Below are 25467 nucleotides of genomic sequence, written 5' to 3'. Positions count from 1 at the left end.
ATGTCATTTCTAAACCTGTGTGTAAATGCTCCATTGTATAGTCTCTTTCATATGACACTCGTCTAATCTTCAGATAGAGCAAAGTCTGTCTTTCCCAAGAAGAATTTCAAAAATAATTTATCTATCTATCTATAATCCATTTGTCCACCCACCCATCCATCCATACATCTGTCCGTCCATCTATCTATGCATCCATCTATCCATCCGCCCACCCATCCACCCATCCATCCATCCACCCATCTACCTATATATCCATCTATCTATATGTTTATGTTTCCTTTGCATCTTCTTTTCTTTGCCATGAAGAATGCTATCAAGGAAGACCATGGCAGACACAACACAGCAATGACAATGTGCAGTAACATTTTCTGGCACCTGTTTTGTGCCAGGCACTGGCTAAGTGCTTTGTGCCTGTCATTGCGAGGCAGTAGGACAGAGGGTAGAGCAAGGACTCTGGAGCCACATGTCATGACTTTAAATCCCAGCTCTGCCCCTTTAGCTATGTGACTTTCAACAAGGTAGTTTAATTTTTCTGTGCCTCGGTTTCTCCTCCTGTACAAAAGGGGTTAATCTCTACCTTTATGAGATTGTTATGAGGATTAAATGTCTTGATATACATAAAGGTATTAAAGCAAAGGCTGGACATAAGAGGCACTGCTATTAATCCTCTCAATGACCTTTATTTGACATAGCGAGTGATAATATTCTCATTAACCAACAGGGAAACTAGGGGAGATGTTAAATATCTTGTCTGAGTCACCCAGTTCTTAAGGTGTGAAGCTGAGATTGAGAAACAGCTAAGTAGGTGTGACTGCAAGCCCAAGGTCTCCAACGTAAGGAAATGCCACCTTCTGGGAAAGGTCATTAGCGTGTGCCTAAGAGGGAGCTGGGAAGAAAGTTGAGGGAGGGTTTGAAGTGGGGAGAGGAGCCCTCACTTCTCTTTTTGGTCTGTTCCAGAGCTGACTGTTGTCCTGGGCTCTGGCCAGCGGGTGGGGTGGGGAGTGGGGAGTGATATGGAAACCTCAGGAGGGAAGGAGTTAAGGCGCCTCTGTCTGCATCTGTACTCCTGCCAAGCAGTAGTTCAGGGCCAGGAGGGGGCCCCATCTGACTTGTAAACAAAGAGATCTTTAAGAGGAAAAACATCCAAGAGGAAAGATGCAGACTTCTGACCCCTTGTAGCTTACAATCTGTTTGAGTTTATAGCAAACTAAAAACGTATGATTTATCACAACTTCTATTGATATTTCACTCACATTCACTCTGATTTAAACTCCCATTACAATCTGGAGAGTGAGGACACTCAGGAGGTATTTCCCTCTAAATTTCCGTTCCCCGGTCCCTCAAATTGACAGTATATAAATATGATTTAGGGCCCCGGCATGGATCTCGCTGCACTATTATGTGTCCATGGAAATTGGCTCCTCCGAGGAAAATTTCAGTTTCACTAATACTGAATCGCTTTCTGTGGGTCTGTTATGCTTACACCGGCTACTCTGAAGACGCTAGATTGATATTGGAAAAAATGGCCACGGCCATTTCGTTTTCCTTCTGAATTTATTATCCTCCATATTAATGAGTCCTTTCACATTCGGGAGAACATTGACTGCCTCGTGTATCAAATTCTATCCTAATTTTCTTCTGACACCTTGTTTGCCATTTGGTGAGGATTTGATTAATTTTTATAGGAAATAAATAAGGAAAAAGACACAGATGGCATCCTCTCTTTTTTGTCATCAGTAGCTAATCAAAGTAGTAATCAGTTCTAGGATAATTTAAGCTGTGCAGCTTTTAGAAAGATGTTGTGGTGGGCAAGCCTGTTAGTCATTTTAATGGCTTATGTTCACTAGGTGCTTCCTGTGCGCTGGACATTGTTCTAAACTTCTGAGCAAAGTCACTCATTTATGGGAAAGTTACTACTCATACAGTTTGCGTGTACTGTAAAACTGGCCTGAGCTAACACATTCATCTTCAAAGTGTAGTGACAAGATGACGTTTTTGTGACCTGAAAAAATGAACGTTGCCTAGGAAAGCAGTGTTCGAATCCTGCTGACTTTGCCAACTCATTGAAGTAGTAAGGAGGTTTAGGAATCCCGGCCCAGCATGTGGAACTCAGAATGTCTCTGTCTGCTGGACGCCTTAGGGAGTTTTCTGGGGAGTGGAAAAATACGTGTACTTCATTGTTATCTAAGTAAATAAAAATGCCATAGGAGGTGACGAGAATCTCACCAGTGGGTCAATCCTTATGTAAATGATGCAATCTTAATATTTATTTTGTTCTTCGCCTGGCCACTGGGGACATTAACACATGAGCGTCAGCTTCATTAACTGCATAATTGGTTCAAAGGGACGTTTTTCTTTCTTTTGTGACTTTGGAACTCGCTGCCAGTTTTCCTCGTTGCCGCTTCTGGCAGTTCACCCATGGTGATTAACATGACACTGTTAGGACAGAAAGCGCCTTTGAGACTGTGTTCCCAGTCAGAAAAGGTGAGCTGTGAGCGCTGACTCTGTCCTGCAGCCAGACTCTTGGGGGAGAAAAAAGCAAAGAAATAAGAAACTGTGATTATTTAGAACCAACCAAATACCAGACTCTATGCCGTGCATTTTATATTTCTTACTCTTTAACCCTGACCAACAGCCTACGAGGGTGATCCCCGTTATGCCATGGGGAAGCCCAGTCTTTTACCGAGGTCCCTCAGCTGGTAAGTGGCTTGACAGCAAAGACCTACAGAGATGTCCTCTTATTCATTTCAGACCCAGGAAAGCACCTACAATTTACCTACACAGGCAGCCGCATTTACTTGTGTAAGTTAATAAGTGAATTAACGAATGAATGATGGATGCGTGAAGTGGTCAGGTAGGGTGTATGAGTTCCCTATCCAGTTATAACAAATTACCACAAACTTCGTGGCTTAAAACAACAGAAATGTATTATCTTACAGACCTAGAGGTCACCCAACCTGGGCCTCCCTAGGAAAAGTCAAGATGTCAGCTCTAGGGGAAAATCCATTTCCTGGCATTTTCAGGCTTCTTGCAGCTACCAACAGTCCCTGGCTCGTGGCCCTTCCTCCATCTTGAGAGTTGATGATCCCTCACTCCTGCTTCCTTCATCTCATTTCCCTCTGATTCCCGCTCCTCTTCTGCCTCCCTCTTTCACTTTTAAAGACCCTTGTTCCTAATCTCTCTACGTAAGCTCAGCTCCTTAGCAGCCTTAATTCCCTCTGCGACTTTATTTCTCCTTTGCCTGTAACCTAACACATTCACAGGCTTTGGGGATTAGTACATAGACATCGTTGGGGGCGGCATTATTTTGCCTACCACAAAAAGCTTTATTAAAGGTGTGAAATCTGTTTTGTCTGTCTCAGTAGAGAAGGAATTTTTTTTCTGAGCCTGTGGAAGTTGTTTGGTTCATTGGGTATTTAACTGTGCACATTGCCTAGAGGCATCTCCTCTGCTTCTTTCTTGCCTTGTAACCTGCACAGCACTCTCTGCACATGCTCAGTAAGTACTTGTCGAGGTGACGAAAGAATGCAATGAGTGAGCTGTTGTTTAAAACCAGACTAATTTGATTGTGTCTAAAGGACAGAGGAGGTATTTTGATCTAAGATCGTAAAATTTGAGCCTTAGAAAGAATGAGGCTGCAGTTGATTGAAACCTACCCAATATATAAAGATCTGGAGTTTCACAGGGATGCTGTGCGGAGGCTGGGGGTCATCCTAGGTTCAGCTAAACACTTGGACTTGTAAGACTCCCTTAGGCCACACTTGACCCCGTCTACGCAAAAGGCTGGAGGGTCAGAACACACTTCCCCATGAGGACAGCACTAGGCATTCTTCTGTGGGTGTCCTTGCATCAGGTCACACTGCAACTTACACAGCTGTCCCAGAGGTATTTTCTCCCCAGGTGACACAGCACTGGGGCAAGGAGATGCAGTCCACATCAGGCAGGTGTGGGAGCCTTCCTGGCTTACAAGCGTCACACTCCACAGGTGCCACTGACTCTTATAACGAGTCTCAGGCATAGCCTCCAGGGTTCCCCCAGGGACACACCCAGTTCCAAGAATCACTCACTCAGGGAAGTTCAAAGGATGGCTTCCCTGTTGGGTATTTGTGGTTCACTCACAGGTCCTTCCGTCCAGATATAGTTTACCCGTGAGGCATCATTTTTACCCTGAGCCGTGCGGCCTCGTAACATAGTTGGTGTTCTTCCCCTTTTGAGGTTTCCAGGTAAAGCTTAGCCAAAGCTCAGATTCTCGGGGAGTCGGGAAGAGTTTTATAACCTTTTGCCCCCATCCTAAAACAAAACAAACAAACAAATAAACAGAGCCAAACTCATTTGTCACCATTGGAGGTGGCTACGACACCAACTCTTTAATTAGCAAAGAATCAAACGTCCTTCCTGTCTGTGTGCCTTAGGGCAGAGTAACTGAATTATTGAGGAGAGAAAGTTCTCCTTTGTGAAGAGTCCTAGCTTAAAAAATGCAGAAAAAGTGATAGAAAATGTGCATTTTTTCAACCCCTAATGAAATCTTGGATCTAGGGCACAGTTAGGAATGGATGCTAAAACCCTTAGGTCGACAGGAAATTTATAATGCAGGGATCATGCTGGCACCACTTGAACCTGTCCATCCATCTTAGCGTTTCCCCACGTTGTGATCCTATAGGAAGCACACGGTACCACATATGGAGCCTTTTGGAAAGCAAATTGAATCTAATCAAGACCTTAGATCTAACTAGCAGTTCACAAAAAATACGAGGATGGAGGAACAAAGATCCCCTTGGAAGCAATCAGCCAAATCCAGCCTTTCTGCAGGATGAATTGCCTCGTTTCCCCAACAAATCAATGGCATGGAAGGAAAAATGGGAGGGCAGAATATTATAAAGTGGACTTAACCAACATCATGGGATATTATTTTGTTCTGGAATGAAACTTTCAACTGTAAAAATCATTTTGGGACGCTTGAGGTAGTTTGAATAATGACTGATATTAACTATTGGAATCGTTAACATTTTAAATGTGATAGGATAATATGTTATTCAATACGATGATGACATCAAGGTTAGGTAAAATTGACGTAGATATGCACACATATACACATATATAGATATATATATGCACATGAGTGTGTGTATGTATATTTATATATATTCATGACAGTTAACAATGCATACTGAGGAATTTACAGGTAAAATGAAAAAAATCTGGCATTTGCTTTAAAATGCTCAAACATTGAAAAGAGTAAATACAACAAGGTTGGTAAATATTGACAATTTTTGAAGTTGGGTAATGATTACATTGGGAGTCATACTATTTGATCTACTTGTGAATGCTTGAAAATTTCCATAATAAAGTTTTCTTAAGACCCTTATATTTTTGCAATCAGATGCCATTTTTCTCCTATCAAACTATAAAGATTTTCAAGCTCTGTAGGGGGAGGGATGAAATAAGGATCCTGCTGCATTGCTGGGGGACTTTTCTGGGAAGCAGTGTGGCAGGATGTTCTAGGAGGTTAAATGTGTTGCTTTTTGACTCTGTGATTCCCTTTGTGGGTATCGGACTGGAGACGACATTTTGAATATCAGAAACTCTTTATGAAGATATTTACTTGGGGGTTCTTTTCGATTTTGAATTTTTCAAGTAACCCAAATGTGCAACACTAGAAAAATGGTTAATTGAATTCTGATACATCACAGGATGAAATATTTTGCGACCATTATAGGGAAACTTTTAGTTTTTAAACACGACTGGAAGATGCCTATTACAATGCTAATTGACAAAAAACGACAAAATTGCATTTGTGTGGAAAAAATATGCATAGGGAAAAAAACTGGAAGCAAATACAGCAAAATGCCTTCGGTGGTTCTACTTGAGTGATGGACCCACGGTGAATGAAATCTTTTTCTGTCTTTATTTTCCAGATTTTCTATCATGAACATAAATTAATATTTTCCTATGTACCTTTTTATAGCTTTATAGACATATAATTAACATACCATAAAGCTCACTTATAGTAAGAGTACATTCTACCATAAGTATGTATTTCTGCCACAACTGTCACAACTGAGTTGCAGAACCTGTGACCCTGTGAAGCATCTCATATGTATTTCTCAAGTAGACTTTATTTTTAGAGCAGTTTTAGATTTACAGAAACATTGGGAAGATAGTACAGAGAGTTCCCACATACCCGGTACCCAGTTTCCCCTATTATTAACATCTTATATTACTATGGTATATTTGTTACAATTAGTGAACCAGTATTGATATATTATCGTTAGCTAAAGTCCATACTTTATTCAGATTTCCGTAGTTTTTATCTAATGTCGTTTTTCTGTTCCAGGATCCCATCCAGGGTACTATATTACATTTAGTTTTCATATCCATAAATTAATTTTTAATTGGAAAAAAAAGTAAAATAAACTTTATTTTAAAATTCTCCAAATATATTAACTATATTATCATTTTTCCCGTGGTCTCCTTGTTGCTGTTGACTTGTTGCTTGTTGACAAAGACCATGTCTTATATTAGTTATATTCCTTGTAATTTCCAGCATGGTACCCAGCAAATTTACTAAATAAGAATACGCTAATTTAGTCACTGGCCTTCAATACTGGATGGAGCAGAAGGGAGAGAGAAAAGGAAGAGAAGGAGGGAAAAGGAAAAAAGAAAGACCTTACCTACAAAAAATTTAAGACCTCCGAGCTTTGGGAGACCTTTGGTTTCTGTTGCGATTTTGTGTAATGGAATTCTCTCGACCTTCGTGTACCCCAGGTTGGAGATTGCGACCCTGAACCGGGCAGACTCGGACCTGGAGGCTTGTCGAACCCAGATCAGCAAAGATATCATTGCCCTTCTGCTGAAAAATCTGACCAGCAGCGGCCACCTCTCGCCTCAGGCAGAGAGGAGGATGGCCGCTGTTTTCAAAAAGCAGTTTCTGTTGCTGGAAAAGGAAATACAAGAGGAGTACGATCGGAAGATGGTGGCGTTGACAGCTGAGTGCGACCTGGAAACAAGAAAGAAGACAGAAAACCAGTACCAGAGGGAGATGGCGGCAATGGAGGAAGCAGAAGAGTTGCTGAAACGTGTTAGCGAGAGGGTAAGGCAGCTTTGAAAGGAAGGCTTTCACTCGCCTCTCTCCTTCCTCTTGAAGATTTATCATTTATCCATCCATCCAACCACCCATCTACCCAGCCATTCATCCGTCTATTCATCTGTCTACCCACCCACCACCCTTACATCTGTCCATCTACACATCCCTTAATCTGCTTATCCATCTGTTTATCCACCCACCACCCATTCAACCATCCATTCACCCATCCACCCACCACCCATTCAACCATCCATTCACCCATCCACCCACCACCCATTCAACCATCCATTCACCCATCCACCCACCACCCATTCAACCATCCATTCACCCATCCACCCACCACCCATTCAACCATACATTCACCCATCCATCCATCCATCTGTCCACCCATCCACCCACCACTCTTCCATCCACATGTCCCTGACTCTTACCTCATTAGGTTGGGTGCACCCAGGATAATCTCCCTTCTGATTAACTCAGAGTCAACTGATTAGGGACCTTAATTACCTGGAGGCCCCTTCACCTGTGCCATCTAATAACCTGATCACAGGATGGCTGTCCCATCATATTCAAAGTTTATGTCCATGCTCAAGGGGAGAGGATTTACGTGACGTCTCCACCAGGGGTTGGGAATTTTGGGGGCCGGCTTAGAATTGTGCCTCTCCACGTGGAATTAATAACACCCCTCTCTTGGGGCGTGAGTCCTTTGAGATGAGTGCAAATGTGTCAGGATGAGTGTCCTCCCTTCCTTCCCTCCCGCTGGACCACAAAAAGGGCAGGCATTCAAGGAGCCATTTCTTAACTCCTCTTTGCCTTTTTTTTTACCCAAATGATCTCAACTTGGGCCTGATTGCTGGTATTTTTCTCTCAAACTAAGTTAAGAATGAAAGATGGTGGAGATAAGCTTGAGAACCCAACCGCACAGTCCGCTGTCGTTTCCACTTTGCAGGCTGTTTCAGGCAGTTTGATTTGCAAATTTCTACCCCTGTGAATTTTCTGCTTTGGGATTGTTCAGGAAAACATTAAGATAACAGGGGAGGGTAGGTTGCAACAGCATTTCCCAGAGTTTAGCAGCCCCATCATTGTCAGCTTGGAACATGTGTGTGTGTGTGTGTGTGTGTGTGTGTGTGTGTGTGTTTGTACATGTGTGATGTTTGTGCTCCATGTGTGTATGTTCTGTGTTGCTCTGTGTATATGTATGCAGCGTGTGTGCATACATGTGTATGTACATGTGTTTATGTGCATGTGTGTTGCTGTGTGCATGTGTACATGTGCACGCACTTGTGTATGTGTGTGTGCATGTGTGCACTTGCATATTGTATGCGTATGCCTGTGCATGCGTGTGTTCGGGGGTCCATCTCTCACGTGCTGCCTCTTGTCCCTACAGTCGGCTGTCGAGTGCAGCGACCTCCTGAGGGCCCTGCACGGCCTGGAGCAGGAGCAGCTGCGGCGGTCTCTCGCCCTGCAGCAGGAGGAGGATGTGGCAAAGGCGCACAGGCAGCTGGCTATTTTTCAGAGAAACGAACTGCACAGTATCTTCTTTACCCAGATAAAAAGTGCTATTTTCAAAGGGGAACTGAAGCCAGAGGCGGCTAAAATGCTGCTGCAGGATTACTCTAAAATACAGGTAATGCCTCATATCCGGCTCGGTGAGGAAAGAGTCATTTTCCTGAACTGCTTTAGTAAATTTCTCCTCCCCAACAGTTAAGTCCTGCCTCTTCTTTGTGCTGTGCACCGATGAACTAACCTTCTTTTCCTTCTGCCTCTTAGTATGTGGGTGAGTTTCCGGGAAGCAGGCCACGTGGTGGCTTCAAGCACAGGCCTTGGGCTTGGGCTGGCCTGAATGTGAATTCCAGTCCCACAGCCCATCAGCTGTGTGAATTTAAGCAAATTGCCTATCTCCTCTGAGCCTCAGTTTCCTCACCTGTGCAAAGGGGGAGTAGAGTGCCCACCTTCATGGGGGCATGATGAAGATTTAAAGAGCTGATTCATGGAAAGCCAGTGCTTGGCACAATATATGTGTACTATATATGGCATTTAAAATACTATAAATGTATCTGTGCATATACGTGTGTGTATGTGTGTGTAGGGTTTATGATCGTTGTCTAGATATGCCTGGGTGAATTGGTGTGTATTTTGGCATATAAGCTTGAGTGTGAATGTGCTAATCCAGACCGAATAAATTCCTAGACAAGAGTGAAACTAGTTTATCTGAGACTGTCAGCATTGCTGTGGAATGCCTTAGGAGGCCAGCCTGAGGCACTTCACATGCACATACACACACACAGTGACATCACTGGTGTGCAGTGACGCCCCAGACTCTGGTCCTGGCACAGGCCGGGTGAGTGAGGGCTGCAGAGCAGGGCTGGGCTGGGAGAAGAGCAAGTGATCACCGCTGGCTCATAGGAGGGAGGAGGGGCGGCTCTCAGACAGCTCCCGGATGAGAAAAGAACAAGCCAGCCTGGCCATCTGGATCTGGGTTTTTCCCACTAAAACTCCAGTGAGTAAATAAAGTAAGAATTCTATCATATTCTTAGTAAGGTGTTCAGACCCCATGGCCGCTCAGATATTAACAGACTTTGTTGTTTTACTCCTCGTGGTGGGTATGGCTGACTCTCAACACAAGGACACTCAAGTCAGAAAGAATGTTAGTGTTAATCATCCTGGGACCCAAGAAGTAAGTCTTGGGGGATTGTAGTGCCCCGGCACACGCTTCTCTGACCCGGGCTAATACGGTATTTGAGAATGCCACCTGTGAGTTCCTTACATGGTGGGCTCAGGTCAGCGGCTGCCGTGGACCCAGTTCCGTGGAGAAGAGGAACGTGGCTGCAGTGTCCCTGTCATGTTGATTCTGCTGCCAGCGCTTTGTAGGGGGGGCGCTGGCATTTAGCTACATCTGAGGGGCCATTCAGCTTCCACTGTCTGGACAGTGCGAATTCTCAGGCATCCGGAGCCAGAGATGTTATAGATTTTGTGTGGAGGGGACACTGTCCATGGCGTCAAAGGTAGCTTGTTGAACAAACTGTTGATCTTTTTGGTAACCCATTGCGTGGACAATATTTCCAAGATGGAAGAAAGACAGCAGAGCCGGTCAGTGGGATAATACCACTGAGGCTAATGTTTTAATCACGGCTGCTCTGATTACTGCTGATCTAACTTCTATGCCACCAGTTACCTCCGGATTTTGGAGGCAGCTTGTTATGAAACTAAAGCACCGACCCTGGAATTACACTGCTGAGGTCAGGTCCCTGCTCAGCCATTTACCAGCTGTACAATGTGGACTCAGTTTCCCCATCTGTGCAATGGGAATAATAGTACTCTCTCCCTAGATTAAGTTAGATAAAGCAAGAAACGCTCTGGGCCCAGTGCTGGGTCCTGAGAAGACCCTCAGTTTTAAGCTAGGTTCTTATTACCCTTGTGTTTGTTTGGGTTTTGTTCATTTTGTAGATTGAGACAAACTTCTTGCCGCTCTTTGTGACCGTGCTCGTCTCGTCTCCTCCGTGAGTGTGCGAGCTCTGGGGGTCGTTTACCCCAGAACTTAGCACCTGTTGTGGCGCTGTGTTTGGGGAACTCCGTGGGGGTGACTGTGCGCATGGGTGAAGGACGCAGGACCAACTGGGGGAAATTCACGTTCCGTTTCTCGGGGCGGGGAAGCTGTTCTCCTAAATCTTCACCACCTGGGTCTCGAAGGCGCTTTTCACAGCCCTGACGTCTTGTTAGTCTGTGATTTTCCTATAAGCCTCTGTGAAAGGGAGGGAGGGTTAGGGTGTTAATCCAAGTGCTTCTGTTCTTGTTTATTTTCTTCGGAAAGGAAAAGTAATATTTTAAACGTCTAGGAATCTTCTCTCAATTTTAATTGGGCATATTTTCTCAATTTGTTTTTTAAACAGGAGAACGTGGAAGAGTTAATGGACTTTTTCCAGGCTAGTAAGAGGTATTATCTGAGTAAAAGATTCGGCCACAGGGAGTGCCTGGTCCAGAACATGCAGTCGTCAGAGACGCGTGTGCAGGGGCTCCTGAGCGCCGCTGCCGCCCAGCTGAGCCTGCTCATCCAGAAGCACGAGAGGTGAGACCCGAAAACCCAAATGGCGTGAACGACCCACCTCGCCCCGCATCCTTCATGCAAGGCCGTCAGCTCCTGTTCATGCACCGTGTGGCTGGCTGCTCCTTCCTTGTAATTCTCTAGTTGTAAGAATCCTTTGCATTATAGACTTTTAAAAACATACACAATAGTGGAGACAGTCGTACCATGCATCCCCACGTGCCCATCATTCAACTTCACTAGGTACCAACTCATGGCCAGGCTTGATGTCGCTATCCATCCCCACCCTGGGTTGTTTTAAAGCAGATGCTCAACATTCCACTGAGAAATCGATGGTGGAGGCTTTCGTTAACTGCGTGATGGGAGAGCCCACTTCTCTGAGCTCTAGCACGCTGCTGGCTCTCCCATACACCTTGGAATGAAGTACAAATACATTGATGCTTGCCCTGAATGGTTTTTCACAGTAGCACCACGGGTACCATGCGGTCAGGTGAATGGTGGTGAGGCGGGTTCTCATCAGCACAGCCTCTCGCCCGTCTACCTCATCCCTCCTCAGCTAGCCTTGTTACGGAGCGAGGGCTCGCCACCTGCTGTGCACAGAAGCAGGCACCACGGCACACTGGCTTTTGAGCAAAGAAAGGCTTTATTGGGAGGTTGACCAGCAAGGAGACAAGAGGCCAGCCTCTCAAATCTGTCACCCGTGTCCAAGGTTGAGGGTAAAGCTTAAGGAATGAGGGAGGGCCGGCTGGTATGCAGGAGCGCTGGCAGCATGAGTTTGGATTGGCAGGTCAAAGTTTTCTCTTCTGTTCATGCTCCTGGCTGGCTCAAAAACAGCTCTACCATTCTGTTGTTAAGTGGCGTCAGTTCTGGGAGCTCACCAGGAGAGTCACAGTAAACAAGGGTAAAGTTGCCACGCACATTTAGGTCATTGCCTTCTCCATTGATAAGAGTTTCTGAAGATTGAGGGTCATGCTCCCCCTCCTGGCACGGAGAGCGAGACACCCTCACAAATGGAGACTTCTCTTATAAATGTAAATTTCCCTTACAAATGGGTAACTTTACTAGGTTTTCAGGGCTTTTCCTGTGTTTGCTGTTTCTTAATAATCATCACCTCAAAATAACCCTTATGCCAAAGAGACGTATTTTGGGGTGGCAAGTTCTCTTCCTGGTCCTGTGGTTACGGCCGTTGAGGCACTTAATTGTAAACAATGAAATCCATTCCTTTTAGGTTTGGAAAAGCTCTGGAATGAATAGGGATATGACAAAGTTGACTTTCTTACCCTGATCCTTGGTTTTATGAATTGGCTCTACTACCCGGGTAATTTTATTAGATCTTTGCAGCAATCTTGCTCTATTTAATGAGGATTCTGTAAGGTGCAAATTATGTGAACACTTTCTACCCAAAGATGCTAATGAATCTGTCACCACAATTGTCTTGGCATCCGAGTTAACTTTCACCCAAGTGGAAGAAGCAGTTCCTTGCCTTGAACTGAAGTACCTGACGGCCGGTTGTACTGTCGGCGGCACTGACCAGGAAAGTGTGGTTTACCTCTGATTTTTAAATTCTATGTTAAAAGTCTGGCCCAGACTTATATTTCTGAAACGTGTATCTCCCATTCATTCATTCATCTATTCGTTGCTTCAAGAAGCTTGCCTTGAGAATCTGCCCTGTGCTAAGCAGGGGGCCCAGCCCCGGGATGCAGACAGACTGGGCAGAGTTGTGGTACCCTCACGGACTGGTTGCCCTGAGGAACTCAAGGGTGGGTTTGCAAGCATTTAACTGTTTTTCCAAATTGGTATTTTCCTTTTGTCATGTTAAGGAGGTGCAGTCACCAACCACCCTGAACCAGACCAAGCCCCACCACGAGAGAGCCACGCCTGTCACTCCTGCCTTACTTTTAATGCTAAGACCTCTCCAGGAGGGCCTTATTAGGCCTTCTTACTGTGACCTGCAGTGAACAGGGAAGCACGGTTTCCCACTGAGCCTGCGCAAGCAAATACCCTCCTCTCCCTTTTGAATATTCATTCCTCATCCGGAATAAAAGGTCCCTGCGTCCCTTTGTTCCTGGACCCTGTGACTTTGGAAATGATTCCACATGGCCTCCTGTTTGCTGCAGATACACGTTACTCTGTGAGACAGCTACTTCCGGTGGAGAGTCAGATTTCACCCGCCAGGAGGGAACCCACTTCGGTTTCGGTAATGGTAGTAGTGGTGGTAACAGAATGTGTCAGTCAGGATCTCCAGAAAAACAGAGCCCATTGGATAGCGATGAGGAAGGAGCTCAGGTAATTATGGAGCCTGAGAAGTCCCACGATCTGCTGTCTGCAGGCTGGAGACCCGGGGAAGCCCGTGGTGTAATTCGGTCTGAGTCCTAAGGCCTGAGACCCAGGGGAGCCAGCCGATGCCGTAACTCCCAGTCCGAGGGCAGAAGATGAGAGGAGGTGTCCCAGCTCAGTAAGGAGGCAGAAACAAAGGAGGGAGGTCCTCCATCCTTTGCCTTTTGTTCTATTCGGGCTCTTAATGCCCCTCCGACGTTGGAGAGGGCCATCTGCTTTACTGAGGCCACCGATTCAAAAGCTACTGTCGTCCAGAAACACCCTCGCAGACACACCTAGTGACAACGTTTAATCTGGGCACCTGCCCTGTGGCCGGTCAAAATGATGCATAGAATCAACCCTCACATGGAGGATTCCCTACTTCTGCCTCTTGGGCTTTGCGTGTGCCGTCCCTGTCACCAGGAATTCCTGCTCCACCATCTCCTCTTGGAGGAGTCTGTCTGTCCCACCTGGGCCCTGGGTGCATTCCCTGCCCCCAGAACTCCTGCCTAGTCTCCTCCCTAACGGGCGACTTCTCTCCAAATGTTGACCATTCTCTGCCCGTCTCTGACGACGCTGCCCCGACCCCTCCTGTGCCTTAGTGACGGCTGAGCTTCCCAGCCCCTGCTCCCTCTTCAGGGCAAAGCTTCTTCTATTCCCACCAAACTACTTTGAAGATAACCGCTCAGCCGCAACACCATCCAGCTCGCGGCGAGTTTGCAGAGGGCAGTACTAACTCCCTGGTTTTCCTCCCAGAGCAGGGTACCTGGAGGAACACCAGATGGAAGTGCTGTTGGAGCGGGCTCAGACAGAAGTCTTTTCCATAAAACAGAAGTTGGACAATGACTTAAAGCGGGAAAAGAGAAAGCTCCACCAGAAATTAATAATTAAGAGAAGACGAGAGATGCTGCAAAAGGTATTTAAGGAACTATGCTATTTATTCTTCACATAACCATTTGGGAACACCCACTGAGTGCCAGGTACCATGCCAGGCATCGCCGTCCGAGAGCTGGGATCCAAAGGGCGACTGGGCAGGTGTCACGATGTGTCATCTGCACTTGATTGGTAGTGATTTTTGGGATGTTCTACAGGTCCTATCCAGCCTCAGCAAAGTGGAGGGTCATGGTAGATTAGTAATGTCTGCTTGGGCAAGGGAACAGGAGTGCTGGTTTGAGTGCAGAATGACGGTGAGAGGTGCTATAACATTTATTGAGTGTTCTCTTGGCACTGTGCTAAATGTGTTACGTAAGACATCTTATTTAATCCTCATATTAACCCTATGAGGTAGGTACCACTGTCTTCTCCTTTTTTGTTTTTAGTGAAGACACTGAGGCATAGAGAGCTTAACTGTCTTAGTCTGTTTACTACTACAACAAAATACCACAGGCTGGGGGGCTTGTAAACAACAAAAGTTCATTTCTCACAGCTCTGGAGGCTGGAAGTCCGAGATCAGGGTGCCAGCATGGGGGGTTCCAGTGAGGAGGGCCCTGTTCTGGGTTGCAGACTGCCGACTCCCACTGAGTGTGGTCACATGGTGGAAGGGTCGAGGGAGCTGTGGGGTCTCTTTTACAAGGGCTCTAATCCCATTCATGGGGGCTCCACCCTCATGACCCAAGCACCTCCCAAAGGCCCCCCCTCCGAATATCATCACATCAAGCTTTAGATTTCAACACATGAACGTTGAGGGGATGCAAACATTCAGATCTCAGCAGTAAGTAATGGGATCAAGGTCAAATATCTGGTACGTGGCAGGCGTGGGATTGACCCCAGGCCTGGCTGACTTAGGGCCTAAGCCTTATCCTTGACTCTCAGCTGCTCAGCTGTTTGTCCGCCCTGAGAGAGGAGAGACCAACGTCAACACATAAATGCATCATAATGCGCTCACTTGGCGCCGTATGCTATGTGCTCTTGTAGCGCAGAGAGGAAGTTACTCTTTCTGCCGAGGAGGCCTTTAGCAACCAGGCCCAGCGTAAACTGAGCCCTGAGTGACAAATGCACCTCTGATACGTCCAAGGCTGGGAAGGACCCTGCAGGGGGTGCGGAGGCGTCTTGTTCTAGGGTGAAGCGGTGCCCTGCTGTGCTGGGAACTCTGAGAACGTGAGGAGGGGAGTGTGCGGTGGGGTAAGGGCCGGGGCTGGAGGTGGCGTGCCCGGGAACGAGGGCATGGTGTACCAGGCGGAGGGGTTTATCTTCATCCCAGGACAGTGGGGTTTTGTTGAAGTGTTTTCAGGAGGAGAGGACACAGTCAGGACACAATCAGATTTGGGATTTAGGAAGCTCACGTGAGCAGCCTGTCGGATAGAGTTGGAGGAGCCTGGGGTACAGACCATGGGAGGTTCTAGTGCTTGGCCAGGTGACAGCTGACGAGGCCTAGCCAGTGCCCTGGGCTGGGGGTGAGGACAGATTCAGAGGATGCATGGGATGTGCCAGATGACACCCAGGTGCCTGTCAGGTACCATTCGGCAGGGAAGGGAAAGGAGGCAGGTTACTAACCGTAACCCGATCCATGGAAACTGCTTCTTGTCATCGAGTTTTGGGCCCAACATAAAGCCGTGGTTCTCACCTTGACTGCTGAACTCCAGCCCATTCTTGAGCCTCACCTCTTCCATCTCCATTGGCTAAAGGATCAAAACAATGGGGCCCAAGACCACATCTCTCTGATGGTCTGGCCCGATTCAAGGTTAGGATCCAGGAGGAGGGATTAACTGCAGCGATGCCAGCAGACTTCCGTGCGTAGTATCTCTCGCAGCTGCTTTTGGTAAATCTTGTAAGTGGCACAGAGTTAGGATGTCGCTCCACAAAGGTTTGTGTCATATCCCCAGCGCTGAGGGCACAGAGTATTTGTAGAATGAAGGAATTAGCATTCTCTGGTCACCGGGACCCATGAACAAAATAGACACCCCATGTCCTCACAAAATAGAACTGTCTGTCTGCAGGTGTATATTCTAAATGATGAACCTGATGGACGTCTTTATGCACATCAGCTTTTTTCCTACCCCAGGGCCTTTGAGCCTGCTGTTCTTTCCCCCAGGAATCTTCTTTCTCCATATCTTAACCTGATTAAGATATGGCCTTGTCTCTCAGGTCCCACTTGGATCTCCTTCCTTAAAGGGCCTTCCCTGACCTCCTCCTTTAAATTGCCTCTCATGGATCTTGGGAGGTTTTTTCCTTATAATATCACAATTAGCTGTACTATGTGCCTGGGACATGATAATAATAATAGCAGACATTTACTGATGCAAACTCTACACCAGGCACTTCTCTAAGAGCTGCACGTGTATTAAGCAACTCATCGAGTCCTCACAACTCCTCTGAGAGGTGGATTCTGTTATTATCCCCATGTTACAGATTAGGAAATTGAGCACAGAGAGGGTAAGACACTAACTTTAGGTCACTCAGCTTGTCAGTGGAGGAGCTAGGATTGAACCCAGTTGGTCTGCCTCTTGGGCTTTGCTACTCAATAAATACGTGTTCCATAAATGTCAAACCAGTGAAGTTTTCACTATATTTTGGGTTATTTCCTTAAGGACAATTTTCTAAATGTGAGATTGTTGGGGAAAGGCTGTCGACGTTCTGTGCCTCCTGCAACAAATTTCCCAAATGTTTTCCCAAAGGGCTGTCCCCACCGAGCCCTGTCCCCATTTAATTTGCCTCCTGACATTCCCGCCAGCACAAGGAGCAGCGCAAGGAGCAGCTGTCCGTCGGGGAAGCCTTCCGAGCTGCCGAGGACCTGGGCCAGTACCTGGGCCAGTGGAGGAGCCTGATGGCGGAGCACAGCACCGCCCTGGAGGAGCTGCAGGAGCACCTGGACCAGGCGGCCCTGGACGACCTCAGGGCCCTGACCCTCTCCCTGTCCGAGAGAGCCGCCGAGGAGCTGCGGCGCCTGCAGAACTCGGTGATGACCCAGGAGCTGCTGAAGCGCAGCGTGCCCTGGCTCTTCCTGCAGCAGATCCTGGAGGAGCACGGCAAGGACATGGCGGCCCGGGCCGAGCAGCTTGAGGCGGAGGAGCGGGACAGGGGCCAGGAGGGCGTCCAGAGCGTGAGGCAGAGACTGAAGGACGACGCTCCGGAGGCCTCGACGGACGAGCAGGTGGAGCTGAGACACTGGGAGCGCTTCATCTTTCTGTGAGTCTGTGCGTGTGTTTAATCACCTCCTCTCCGCCCACCTGGAGGGAGCGATGCCACCTGTGGGTATGGGGGTGGCTGAACCCACGATGCCCAACGCCGGACAGTGAGGTGGACAGCAGTTCATGAGTCACCCAGGGCCTCTCGGGGGTTGCAGAGTGAATACCCAGGGGCGGTGGGAGGCAGGCTTTGTGGTACCAAGAGGGTGAGGCGCCCCCTGGTTCCCATGGGAGGGTATGGTTGGCTTGTTTGAATCATCGCACAGGCTTGCAGCGATCTGCAGCCCACCGCTCAGGGGTAAACAGGGCCTGTGCCTTGTCCTCGCGATAAGAAGTGTTGTTTGAGGAGGGCACCTTGTCCCCAGGAGCAGAGTGGGGAGGCCAGCTTGCAGTGAGGCCACTCAAGGCCCTCCCAGTTTCACCAGATGTCAAGGCAGCACGTATACTGAGCCTCAGTTTGGGCCGTACACCACGTGCACCGTCTCTTCACACGGCGCCTTCATTCACTGAGTCATTGTTTGGGCTATTTATCTTGATTATGAGTTTGAGAACCATGTAATCACTTCTGAATAGGATGTGTAGGTCACAGCCAACCAACATTCCTGCTACAATAACTAGAAAATAATAAATAAATTGCACAACTAGTGTTTGTAAAGACAAGGAGAGCTGTGGAGGCAACGAGCACGGGTGGAAGTGAAATTCCAGAGGGGCCGACGTTCGACAGCCCTTTACTTCCCTGCAACGCTGGCCAGATCTTGGTGCAGACTGAGGTTTGTCCTGGCCCCAAAAGGGGGCCTTTAGTGGCATGGTAGAAACCAACAAAGCTTTCGGCCGCTGTTTGGGGCTGGCACACCAGATGGCGAACTGGAGGAGCCCCAAACATGGCCAGTCTGTAGCTCTAGAGAAGAAGGAGATGGAGGCAGTGCAGACCTGAAAACCTGGGTTTAAATCCGAACACCGCCGCCAGCTGTGTGAGTGGAGGCAAGTTACTTAACCTCTGTGAGCCTCATCTTTGTTGCCTGTAAAATGGGAATGACAACACTGAATCATTTAGGGTACTTTCTGCAGCACGTGATCTACCAGGCTGTTTAAAGGGTGAAGAAAATACTTTATAAGAAGGATTCAGGAGGTCAGTGTTTCCAGTTTTGGTTCAGCGGCTCAATGATACCATCAAGGGCTCAGCTCTCATAATCTTTCTGCTCCACTGTCCTCGGTGTGCTGCCTTGGTCTTTGGGCTCATCCCCTCGTGGTTTCAGGATAGCTGCTGCAGCTCTAGATGTCGCACTCACCATCTTTTTTTAACATCTGAGGCATTGACCCTTTCGATCCCGCTGGGCAGGACTACGTCATAAGCCTATCCGTGACCGTTCACCAGCAAGGAGAGCGAAATGGCCATGAACGTCTTAGACCAGAGGGCAGCAAAATTTTTCTATAAACTGCCAGACAGTAAATGTTTTAGGCTCTGAAGGCTACGTGATTTCTGTTGCATCTACTCAGTTCTGCCTTTGTAGAATGAAAACAGCCAAAGGCAATCCATAAACTAGTGAACATGACTGTGTTCCAATAAAACTTTATTAACAAAAGCAGGCAGTGGGCCGGATTTGGTCCTTGGGCTGTCGTTTGCCACTTCATGCCTTAGACCAATGGCAGTTCCCTCCCTGGGGCTGTGAGGAGTGTTCCTATCCCCAACACTGTTGGAGAGTAACCCCTCTAAACAGACGCTGAGCCAACAAGGGCTAAGGAAGTGGCTCTAGTTTAGGTTATCAGCCATGTCTAGAAAATACCAGCTCCATGGCATCAGTGAGGGATTGCCTGAGCTAGTATATTTAAATCTTTTATGCCAACCCTTGGTCCACAATAAGTGGCTGTCGAGTGGTTGCTGCTATCATTACCACCGTCATTCCGGTGCTGGAAGGATGCGGATTCTCAGGGGAAGCAGACACATAAATAGATGATCGTAGTAAACGAGGCATGAGCAGCTAACCATATTGGGATACACCAGGGAGAATCCACAGCTTTGCCAGGCTCTGAAGGAGGTACGTTTTGTGTGCCAACCATGGACCTGGTACTGGGAGCCAGAGATGAGCGGGCACTGCCACTGGTGTTTGCTGAGGGGGGCGGGGTCGGGCTGAGACTAAGGATGTCCTGGTCCTTATCTGGGTGTGAAGTGGGGAGACCGGTCTGACTGGGGTGAAGGAACAAAATGAAAAAAACCAACAATAACAGCACAACGGAGATAAACAATGACCGCCATCTGCACAGTCTGCTTATTTAGACAAACTCAGTAACTGTTGACATGTAAGGACATAATTGTGCCCATTTGGCAGTAACATGGAGCCTCTTTTCTCTTTAACCAACAGACTCATCAATCAGTAGTCCTGAAAGTTGCTTTTCCTTTAAACAAACCAACCAACCTTGAAAACCCCATTCAAGCAAATAAACAAACAGAACCAGAGCCCTCATAGTATTCTTCTCTCGGTATAGACACTCCGCAGTTTAAATCTTAGGCTCTATTTAAATTCTGACTCCATGGCCCTGTTATTAGAATGGCTGCACTGACAGGACTGTGGCGGGGATGTGGTGGGTCAGGGCTGGGGGAGAGGGAAGGGAATGAGTCCTTGTCCGTACATCTGCTCAGTCCGTCTGTCCCCCTCCCTCTCTGCTGATCCGGTCTGCTCTGCTTGCTCATCATCGTGTCCTCCCCGTCTGCACCGAGGCCTGCGCTCTTCCTGACCCCTCCGAGGGACCGCACGGCAGAGCGTCTTTCTGCAAAGCCCCTCCATCCTTGGCAGCACTTAGCTCCCACAGGACAGGATCTTCCTGGCCTCAGTGATTTTCTGCCTCCTCCTAGACAGTGCTCGTCCCCAGGGACTAACCTTCCTCCCAGGGAGAAGAGGTCCCAGGTGTTCGCAGAGAGCGATGTTGTCTTGGTGTAGATTAAGTGACCTCTCGGCTCTTTCTCCCCGTTTTTTTATGGTTCTGTCCTCGTTTATTTCCGAGTCTCTGTTAGAGTTTGTTGTCTTGAACAAACAAGGTGCTGTCTTCTCCAGGCCCATAAAAATCAGTTCCTTAGCCGCCACTCCTTATTCCCAGGAATCGCTCTCAGCGGTAATTGTTCAGCTCAGTCTACTTTCCACCACAGTCCCTTTACACGTTCCAGCCTGCTCTGGACTAGTCAAAGCATGTGAATTAGACTTGACGTTCCGATCACCGGATGGCCATTTTCTCCAGCGTTATTTGGGTCCGTGTTGCAGGGAGAGTTACTGAAGCCGCTGCCGATTCAGTCACTCAGCAAAGAGGACTCTCACTTTGCTATCAGAAAGCTCTCTATGATTTTTCTAAGGGTTAAAGAGGGTCAACTCACAATGCACACAATGTGAGTCTGCTTATATAGTTCGCTTATTTAAGATTCTAAGAGCTTGCCGGCTTTATTTCTGAGGCATTACGTAGAAATGGCTCTGCACAATAGTTTTGAAACACATTTTTATAAGCTTCCTGATTTCAAGCAAGATGGAGTGGCTGTAAACCTTGTCGGATAAAGTAGAAATTAATAAGGATGCACATTTTTGCCAAGGAAAGCGTGTCTTTGAGACTTACTTCCTAAACTCCTGCCTGGATTTTAAATTTCTTCAGGGCAGTGAGCCCGTCTCCTGTATTTCTGTATTGTCTTGGTGCCTGTGTAGTAGGAGGATTAGGACGAGACCGCCCAGGGCCGATCTGGTTTGAAGGTGGGTAGGAATAATGACTCAGATTCATCTTAGTTGCTTTCCCTTTGGATTCCGCATAACCAGCAGACACAGGGGGCAAAGATTCTCCATGAGGAGCAGCTGAAGTTTCCTGAGGTCCTTTAAAAAAACCCGTGGGCCCCATGGAGCACAGAACCCAAGACAGGAGTGTCAGCAATGTGGGTTTCGGGCCCTCAGACTCTTTTTGGCTGGGGCCCACACCAGCCCTGAGGATCCTATTCTATTTCCACAAGAGAACTTTCCAGCTGAGCCACAGTCCCACGCTCCCACATTGAGATCTGGGTGTGGTAGGCCTGGCCCCAGCCTCCCACAGTAGTATCCTGCAGATATTTCTGAATGTAAAGCATCCACAAAGCATATTTTGTGCAACCAGCGCTGATCAAACATTGCCAGAATAACCAGAGAGAATATTTGTTGAATGAATAAATGAACACCACGCATTTCCCAAAGCAGAAAGGAGGAGAAAAGACTTCTCCTTCTGTTGCTCTGTCCCAGGTCAGGGAGGAAATTCTGTCCAGAAGTCCCCAGCAGACTTCCCCTTACATCCCATGGACCAGAACTGGGTCTCGGGGGCAGGAGGTGAGCTTTTGGCCTCTCTCCTTTGCAGAGTGGGCTGTGGGCTTTGCCAGAGAGGAAGAGGGGCTGTTCCTCAATTTTCTCATCTGTAAATTGAGGACGGAGTTGTCAGAAGGATTAGCGATGACGTAGGTCAATGTATTTGTTTTCCTGGGGCTGCCGTAACAAAGTACCGCAAACTGGGGCTTAAAACAACAGAAATGTCCTCTCTCTCTGTCCTGGAGGCCGGAAGTCTAGATCAGGTGTCTGTCGGCAGGGCCCTGCTCTCTCAGAAGGTTCGAAGAGAGAGTCTGTTCCCCGGCTCTCTCTTAGCTGCCGGTGTTGCCAGCAGCCTGTGGCACTTGTTGGCTCATAGCTGCATCTCTCCCTCTCTGCCTCTTGTCACATGGCCGTCTTCTCCCTGTGTGTCTGCCTTTCTTCTCCTCTTATGGGGACACCAGCCATACTGGGTTAAGGGCCTACCCTACTCCAACATGACCTCAGCTTGCTTCTTAATTCCATTTGCAAAGACCCTATTTCCAAATAAGGTCATAGTCACAGACACTGGGGGTTAGGACTTAAACATGTCTTTTCTCGGGGACACAAGTCAACCCTTAACGGTAGGTCACTCAGCATGGTTTCCAGCATGGAACAGGTTTTCTCTAAGTGATCATCATCCTTTAAGACCCAGCACAAGGGACCCCCATTCTTTGACCCTCTTGAGCTGAGTTGGCCATCTCTCCTCTGGGCCACGGGTTCCTGCTCACAGCGTGCTGCTCACCAGGCTCAATGGACAGTCTTTGTTTTCAGGTCTGTTTCTAAAGTGAGACTAGGTTATCTTCAAGGTCATGACCACTGGAGATGCTCCTCACAGACACCCTCACATCTCATCTCGTTCAACCCTAATTCTCAGCTCCAGTATGATGTTAAATGCGACACAACGCACCTTAGGGGCTCAAGAAATACTTGGGGAATGAGTGCATGATTAAGGAGATGATTTTTTTTTCCCTGACATTCATTGAACTCGTAGATTTTGAGCTTTGAGTTTCCAGCTTTCCCTCCCCAGCACAACCCCAGTGGTTTCTCCCGATGACGACGTCTCCTTGTAATTGCTTGGCCAGGAAGCTCAGCTCCTCTGCCTTCTCGCTGTCCGAGGAGGAGCTGCTGAGGATGAGGCAGGAGGTGCACGGCTGCTTCGCGCAGATGGACAGGAGCTTGGCCCTCCCCAAAATCCGGGCCCGGGTGCTGCTGCAGCGGCTCCAGACTGCTTGGCGAGAGGCAGAGTTCCTGAAACTGGACCAGGCCCTGGCTGCCCCCGAGCTGCAGGTAGGATGGACATCGCGGGGGCCTGGTTGCAGGGGTGGGGCGTCTCCCAGATGCTGATCCTGTGCAATCTGGCCCCACCGCCCAGCCTGGGCTCTCCCCCGTCCTCTCTTCTCCAGCCAGGAGGTTGGAACCGCCTGGCTATTCCTGGAACCACTAAGCTTGTCCTCACCTTAAGGTCTGTAGTGGACACCACTGGCGTCTGGGGCCTTGCACTGCTCACCAGTGGCCGTGAGTGTTGGCCGCTCACAGTTCACAGCTGGACCCCTCTCCCGGCCGTTGCCCCTGGTGAATGGGAACCACCTGTTACCCTCCCTCCTGCTCCCTCAGCCACAGCCCATGACCTTCTCAGGGCATAAAAGGCCTGCCCCTTCTGTAAGTGGCATGAGGAGAATGCTCACCTCAGCTCACGTGGGTCAGGAAAAGGGGGTCTCTCCCACTGGGCCTTGTGGGGTGGTGATTGACAGCTGCCTTTATGAGCACCTGTGATGTGGCTCCAGGGTACACAGCTCTTGGTGCACTGCTTGCTCCAGAGCCCCCATGGACCAGTCAGGGCCAGACCTCACCCGAGACCCCCGCCTCACGTGGCCTCTTTCCCCTCCCTGCCCTGGTTCCCTCCCCACTATGGGATGCTTCTGAAGAACCCTCTCTCAGGAAACCATGGGCACCCCAAGCTCTGTCTCCAGCTCTGCCTCTGAGGAGCCCGCCCTGAGCCAAGGCCTTTGAGGCCAAGAACACACTTCCCCCCGAACATCACAGGGCCAGCTGCTGTGGTCTGTTCCTGTCTCCACTCAAATGTCGCTTGCACAGAGGGCCTCCTGGAGCGCCCATCCAGAGACCCCTCTCCCCAGGCATTCTCCGTCCCATGGCTGTGCTTCATGTCTTCATGGGACTGATGCCTATCCGGAACGTCCTGTTTCTTGACTTGTTCATCATCCGTGTCCCCACTACACACGAGCTCCTTGACCCATTCCCCACTCCGTACCCAGCACCGCAAGAGTGTCTGGTGCACAGGAGGAAAGCAATACATTTTGTGGACTGAACCACCCACCCACCAGATGTGTGCAGAATGTTGGGCGTTCCCTCGAGGGGATCATCTGTTGAGACTGAGAACACATTAAAATCACTCACACGCACATGGTCTCACCTGAGCTCACAGCAGTGCCAAGGGGTGGGCGTCACGTGCCCGTTTTACAGATGAGAAAACCGACCAGCAGAGGGAAAGTAGATTGACCGAGGCAGGCAGGGGGTAGGGGCTCTGGGCTCGAAACCGGTGTTTTCCAACTTCAAACCCACTGCTTTTTCTTCAGGAGAAAAAAAAATCAGACGTATCTTTTCTGAGTGAAAAACAGCAGACAGAAATGATTTGGAAGCTTTTCCATTGAAAAAAATTGAAGATTTTTTTCTATTTCTGTTAGAAGAATGCAGGATATATGAAATGGTGATAGCTAGAGAGTAAGGGACAAATTATCAAAAAAAATTTTAAAGGCTTTGAAACAATGAGTAAAAATATTTCCATACAACTGGAGTTAGGTGTGTTTCCCCTGCATCTGAGCTGACCGAGGGCCGCTCGCTGCTGGAGGAAGTAAGTTTCTGACTTTAAAGTTGTCCCAGGTACCTGGTTTTGAAATGGAAATGGCCCTCCAGGCTGCCTCAGAGGGACAGATGCCTCTGCCCCGGGCAGAAGGGTGCTCGCTCAACATGCTCCTGCCTCCCAGAGAACAGCAAGGTCTGGAGGGGCTGGTGTCTGTCTGGGCGGAGCCTGGCTCCCTCCCCAGCGCCATCTGGAGAAAGTGCCCAGATGCAGATGCCGATGCAGATGCTGGCTGTTTCCTGAGAGCTGGGGCCGAGAAAAGAGACTGATTCAGCCTGCCTAGCCCCTGCCCCGTGGCTACACTGCCATCAGGGAGAGCAGCTCCATCGCCAGACTGAGGGGTGGGATCCAGGCCTTCTCTGGCCAGCCTGGGAATGCGGGCCAGTTGTCCTGCAGGTGAGCAGCTTGGGGAGCTCTCACTTTAAGTAGATTTTTGTGTTTTTTAATTCTTTATTTTTCCATCTGTAAAATGGGCATAACGAAGATTCTTGTGGGAATTGGGTAGTCATAATGTAGAAAAGAATTAGCTGGTGCTCTGGATGGTACCATTCCCTTGGGCCTCCCCCACCCTGTCATCTCACCACTAGGTAACCCCTCACTTTCCCGCCTGTTGACCTCTGTTTGATCCAGGACCCTGAACAGGGACAGTATCTAATGGCTGACGTATCTGCCGTGTATACATC

General features: G+C 48.3%; 1 protein-coding gene across 4 annotated transcripts in view; it reads left to right on the top strand.

The window, feature by feature from the left end:
• The window catches only part of EVC2 (EvC ciliary complex subunit 2), a 130886-nt gene that overhangs the window by 58688 nt on the left and 46731 nt on the right, over positions 1-25467 (top strand). For 2 of the 4 annotated variants that reach the window (XM_070613279.1, XM_070613281.1), the window contains exons 10-15: positions 6766-7090; positions 8472-8711; positions 10975-11150; positions 14199-14358; positions 17113-17567; positions 22989-23193. In XM_070613279.1, coding sequence (XP_070469380.1) covers positions 6766-7090; positions 8472-8711; positions 10975-11150; positions 14199-14358; positions 17113-17567; positions 22989-23193 — 1561 coding nt within the window. The remainder of the gene's footprint in view (positions 1-6765; positions 7091-8471; positions 8712-10974; positions 11151-14198; positions 14359-17112; positions 17568-22988; positions 23194-25467) is intronic. The other 2 variants (XM_070613282.1, XM_070613280.1) reach the window with 1 other exon arrangement.

The sequence above is a fragment of the Equus przewalskii genome, chromosome 3, assembly GCF_037783145.1.
Source record: "Equus przewalskii isolate Varuska chromosome 3, EquPr2, whole genome shotgun sequence".
NCBI lineage: Eukaryota > Metazoa > Chordata > Mammalia > Perissodactyla > Equidae > Equus > Equus przewalskii.
The sequence above is the reverse complement of the archived record's forward strand: the minus strand, read 5'-3'. Positions and strand labels throughout refer to the sequence as shown.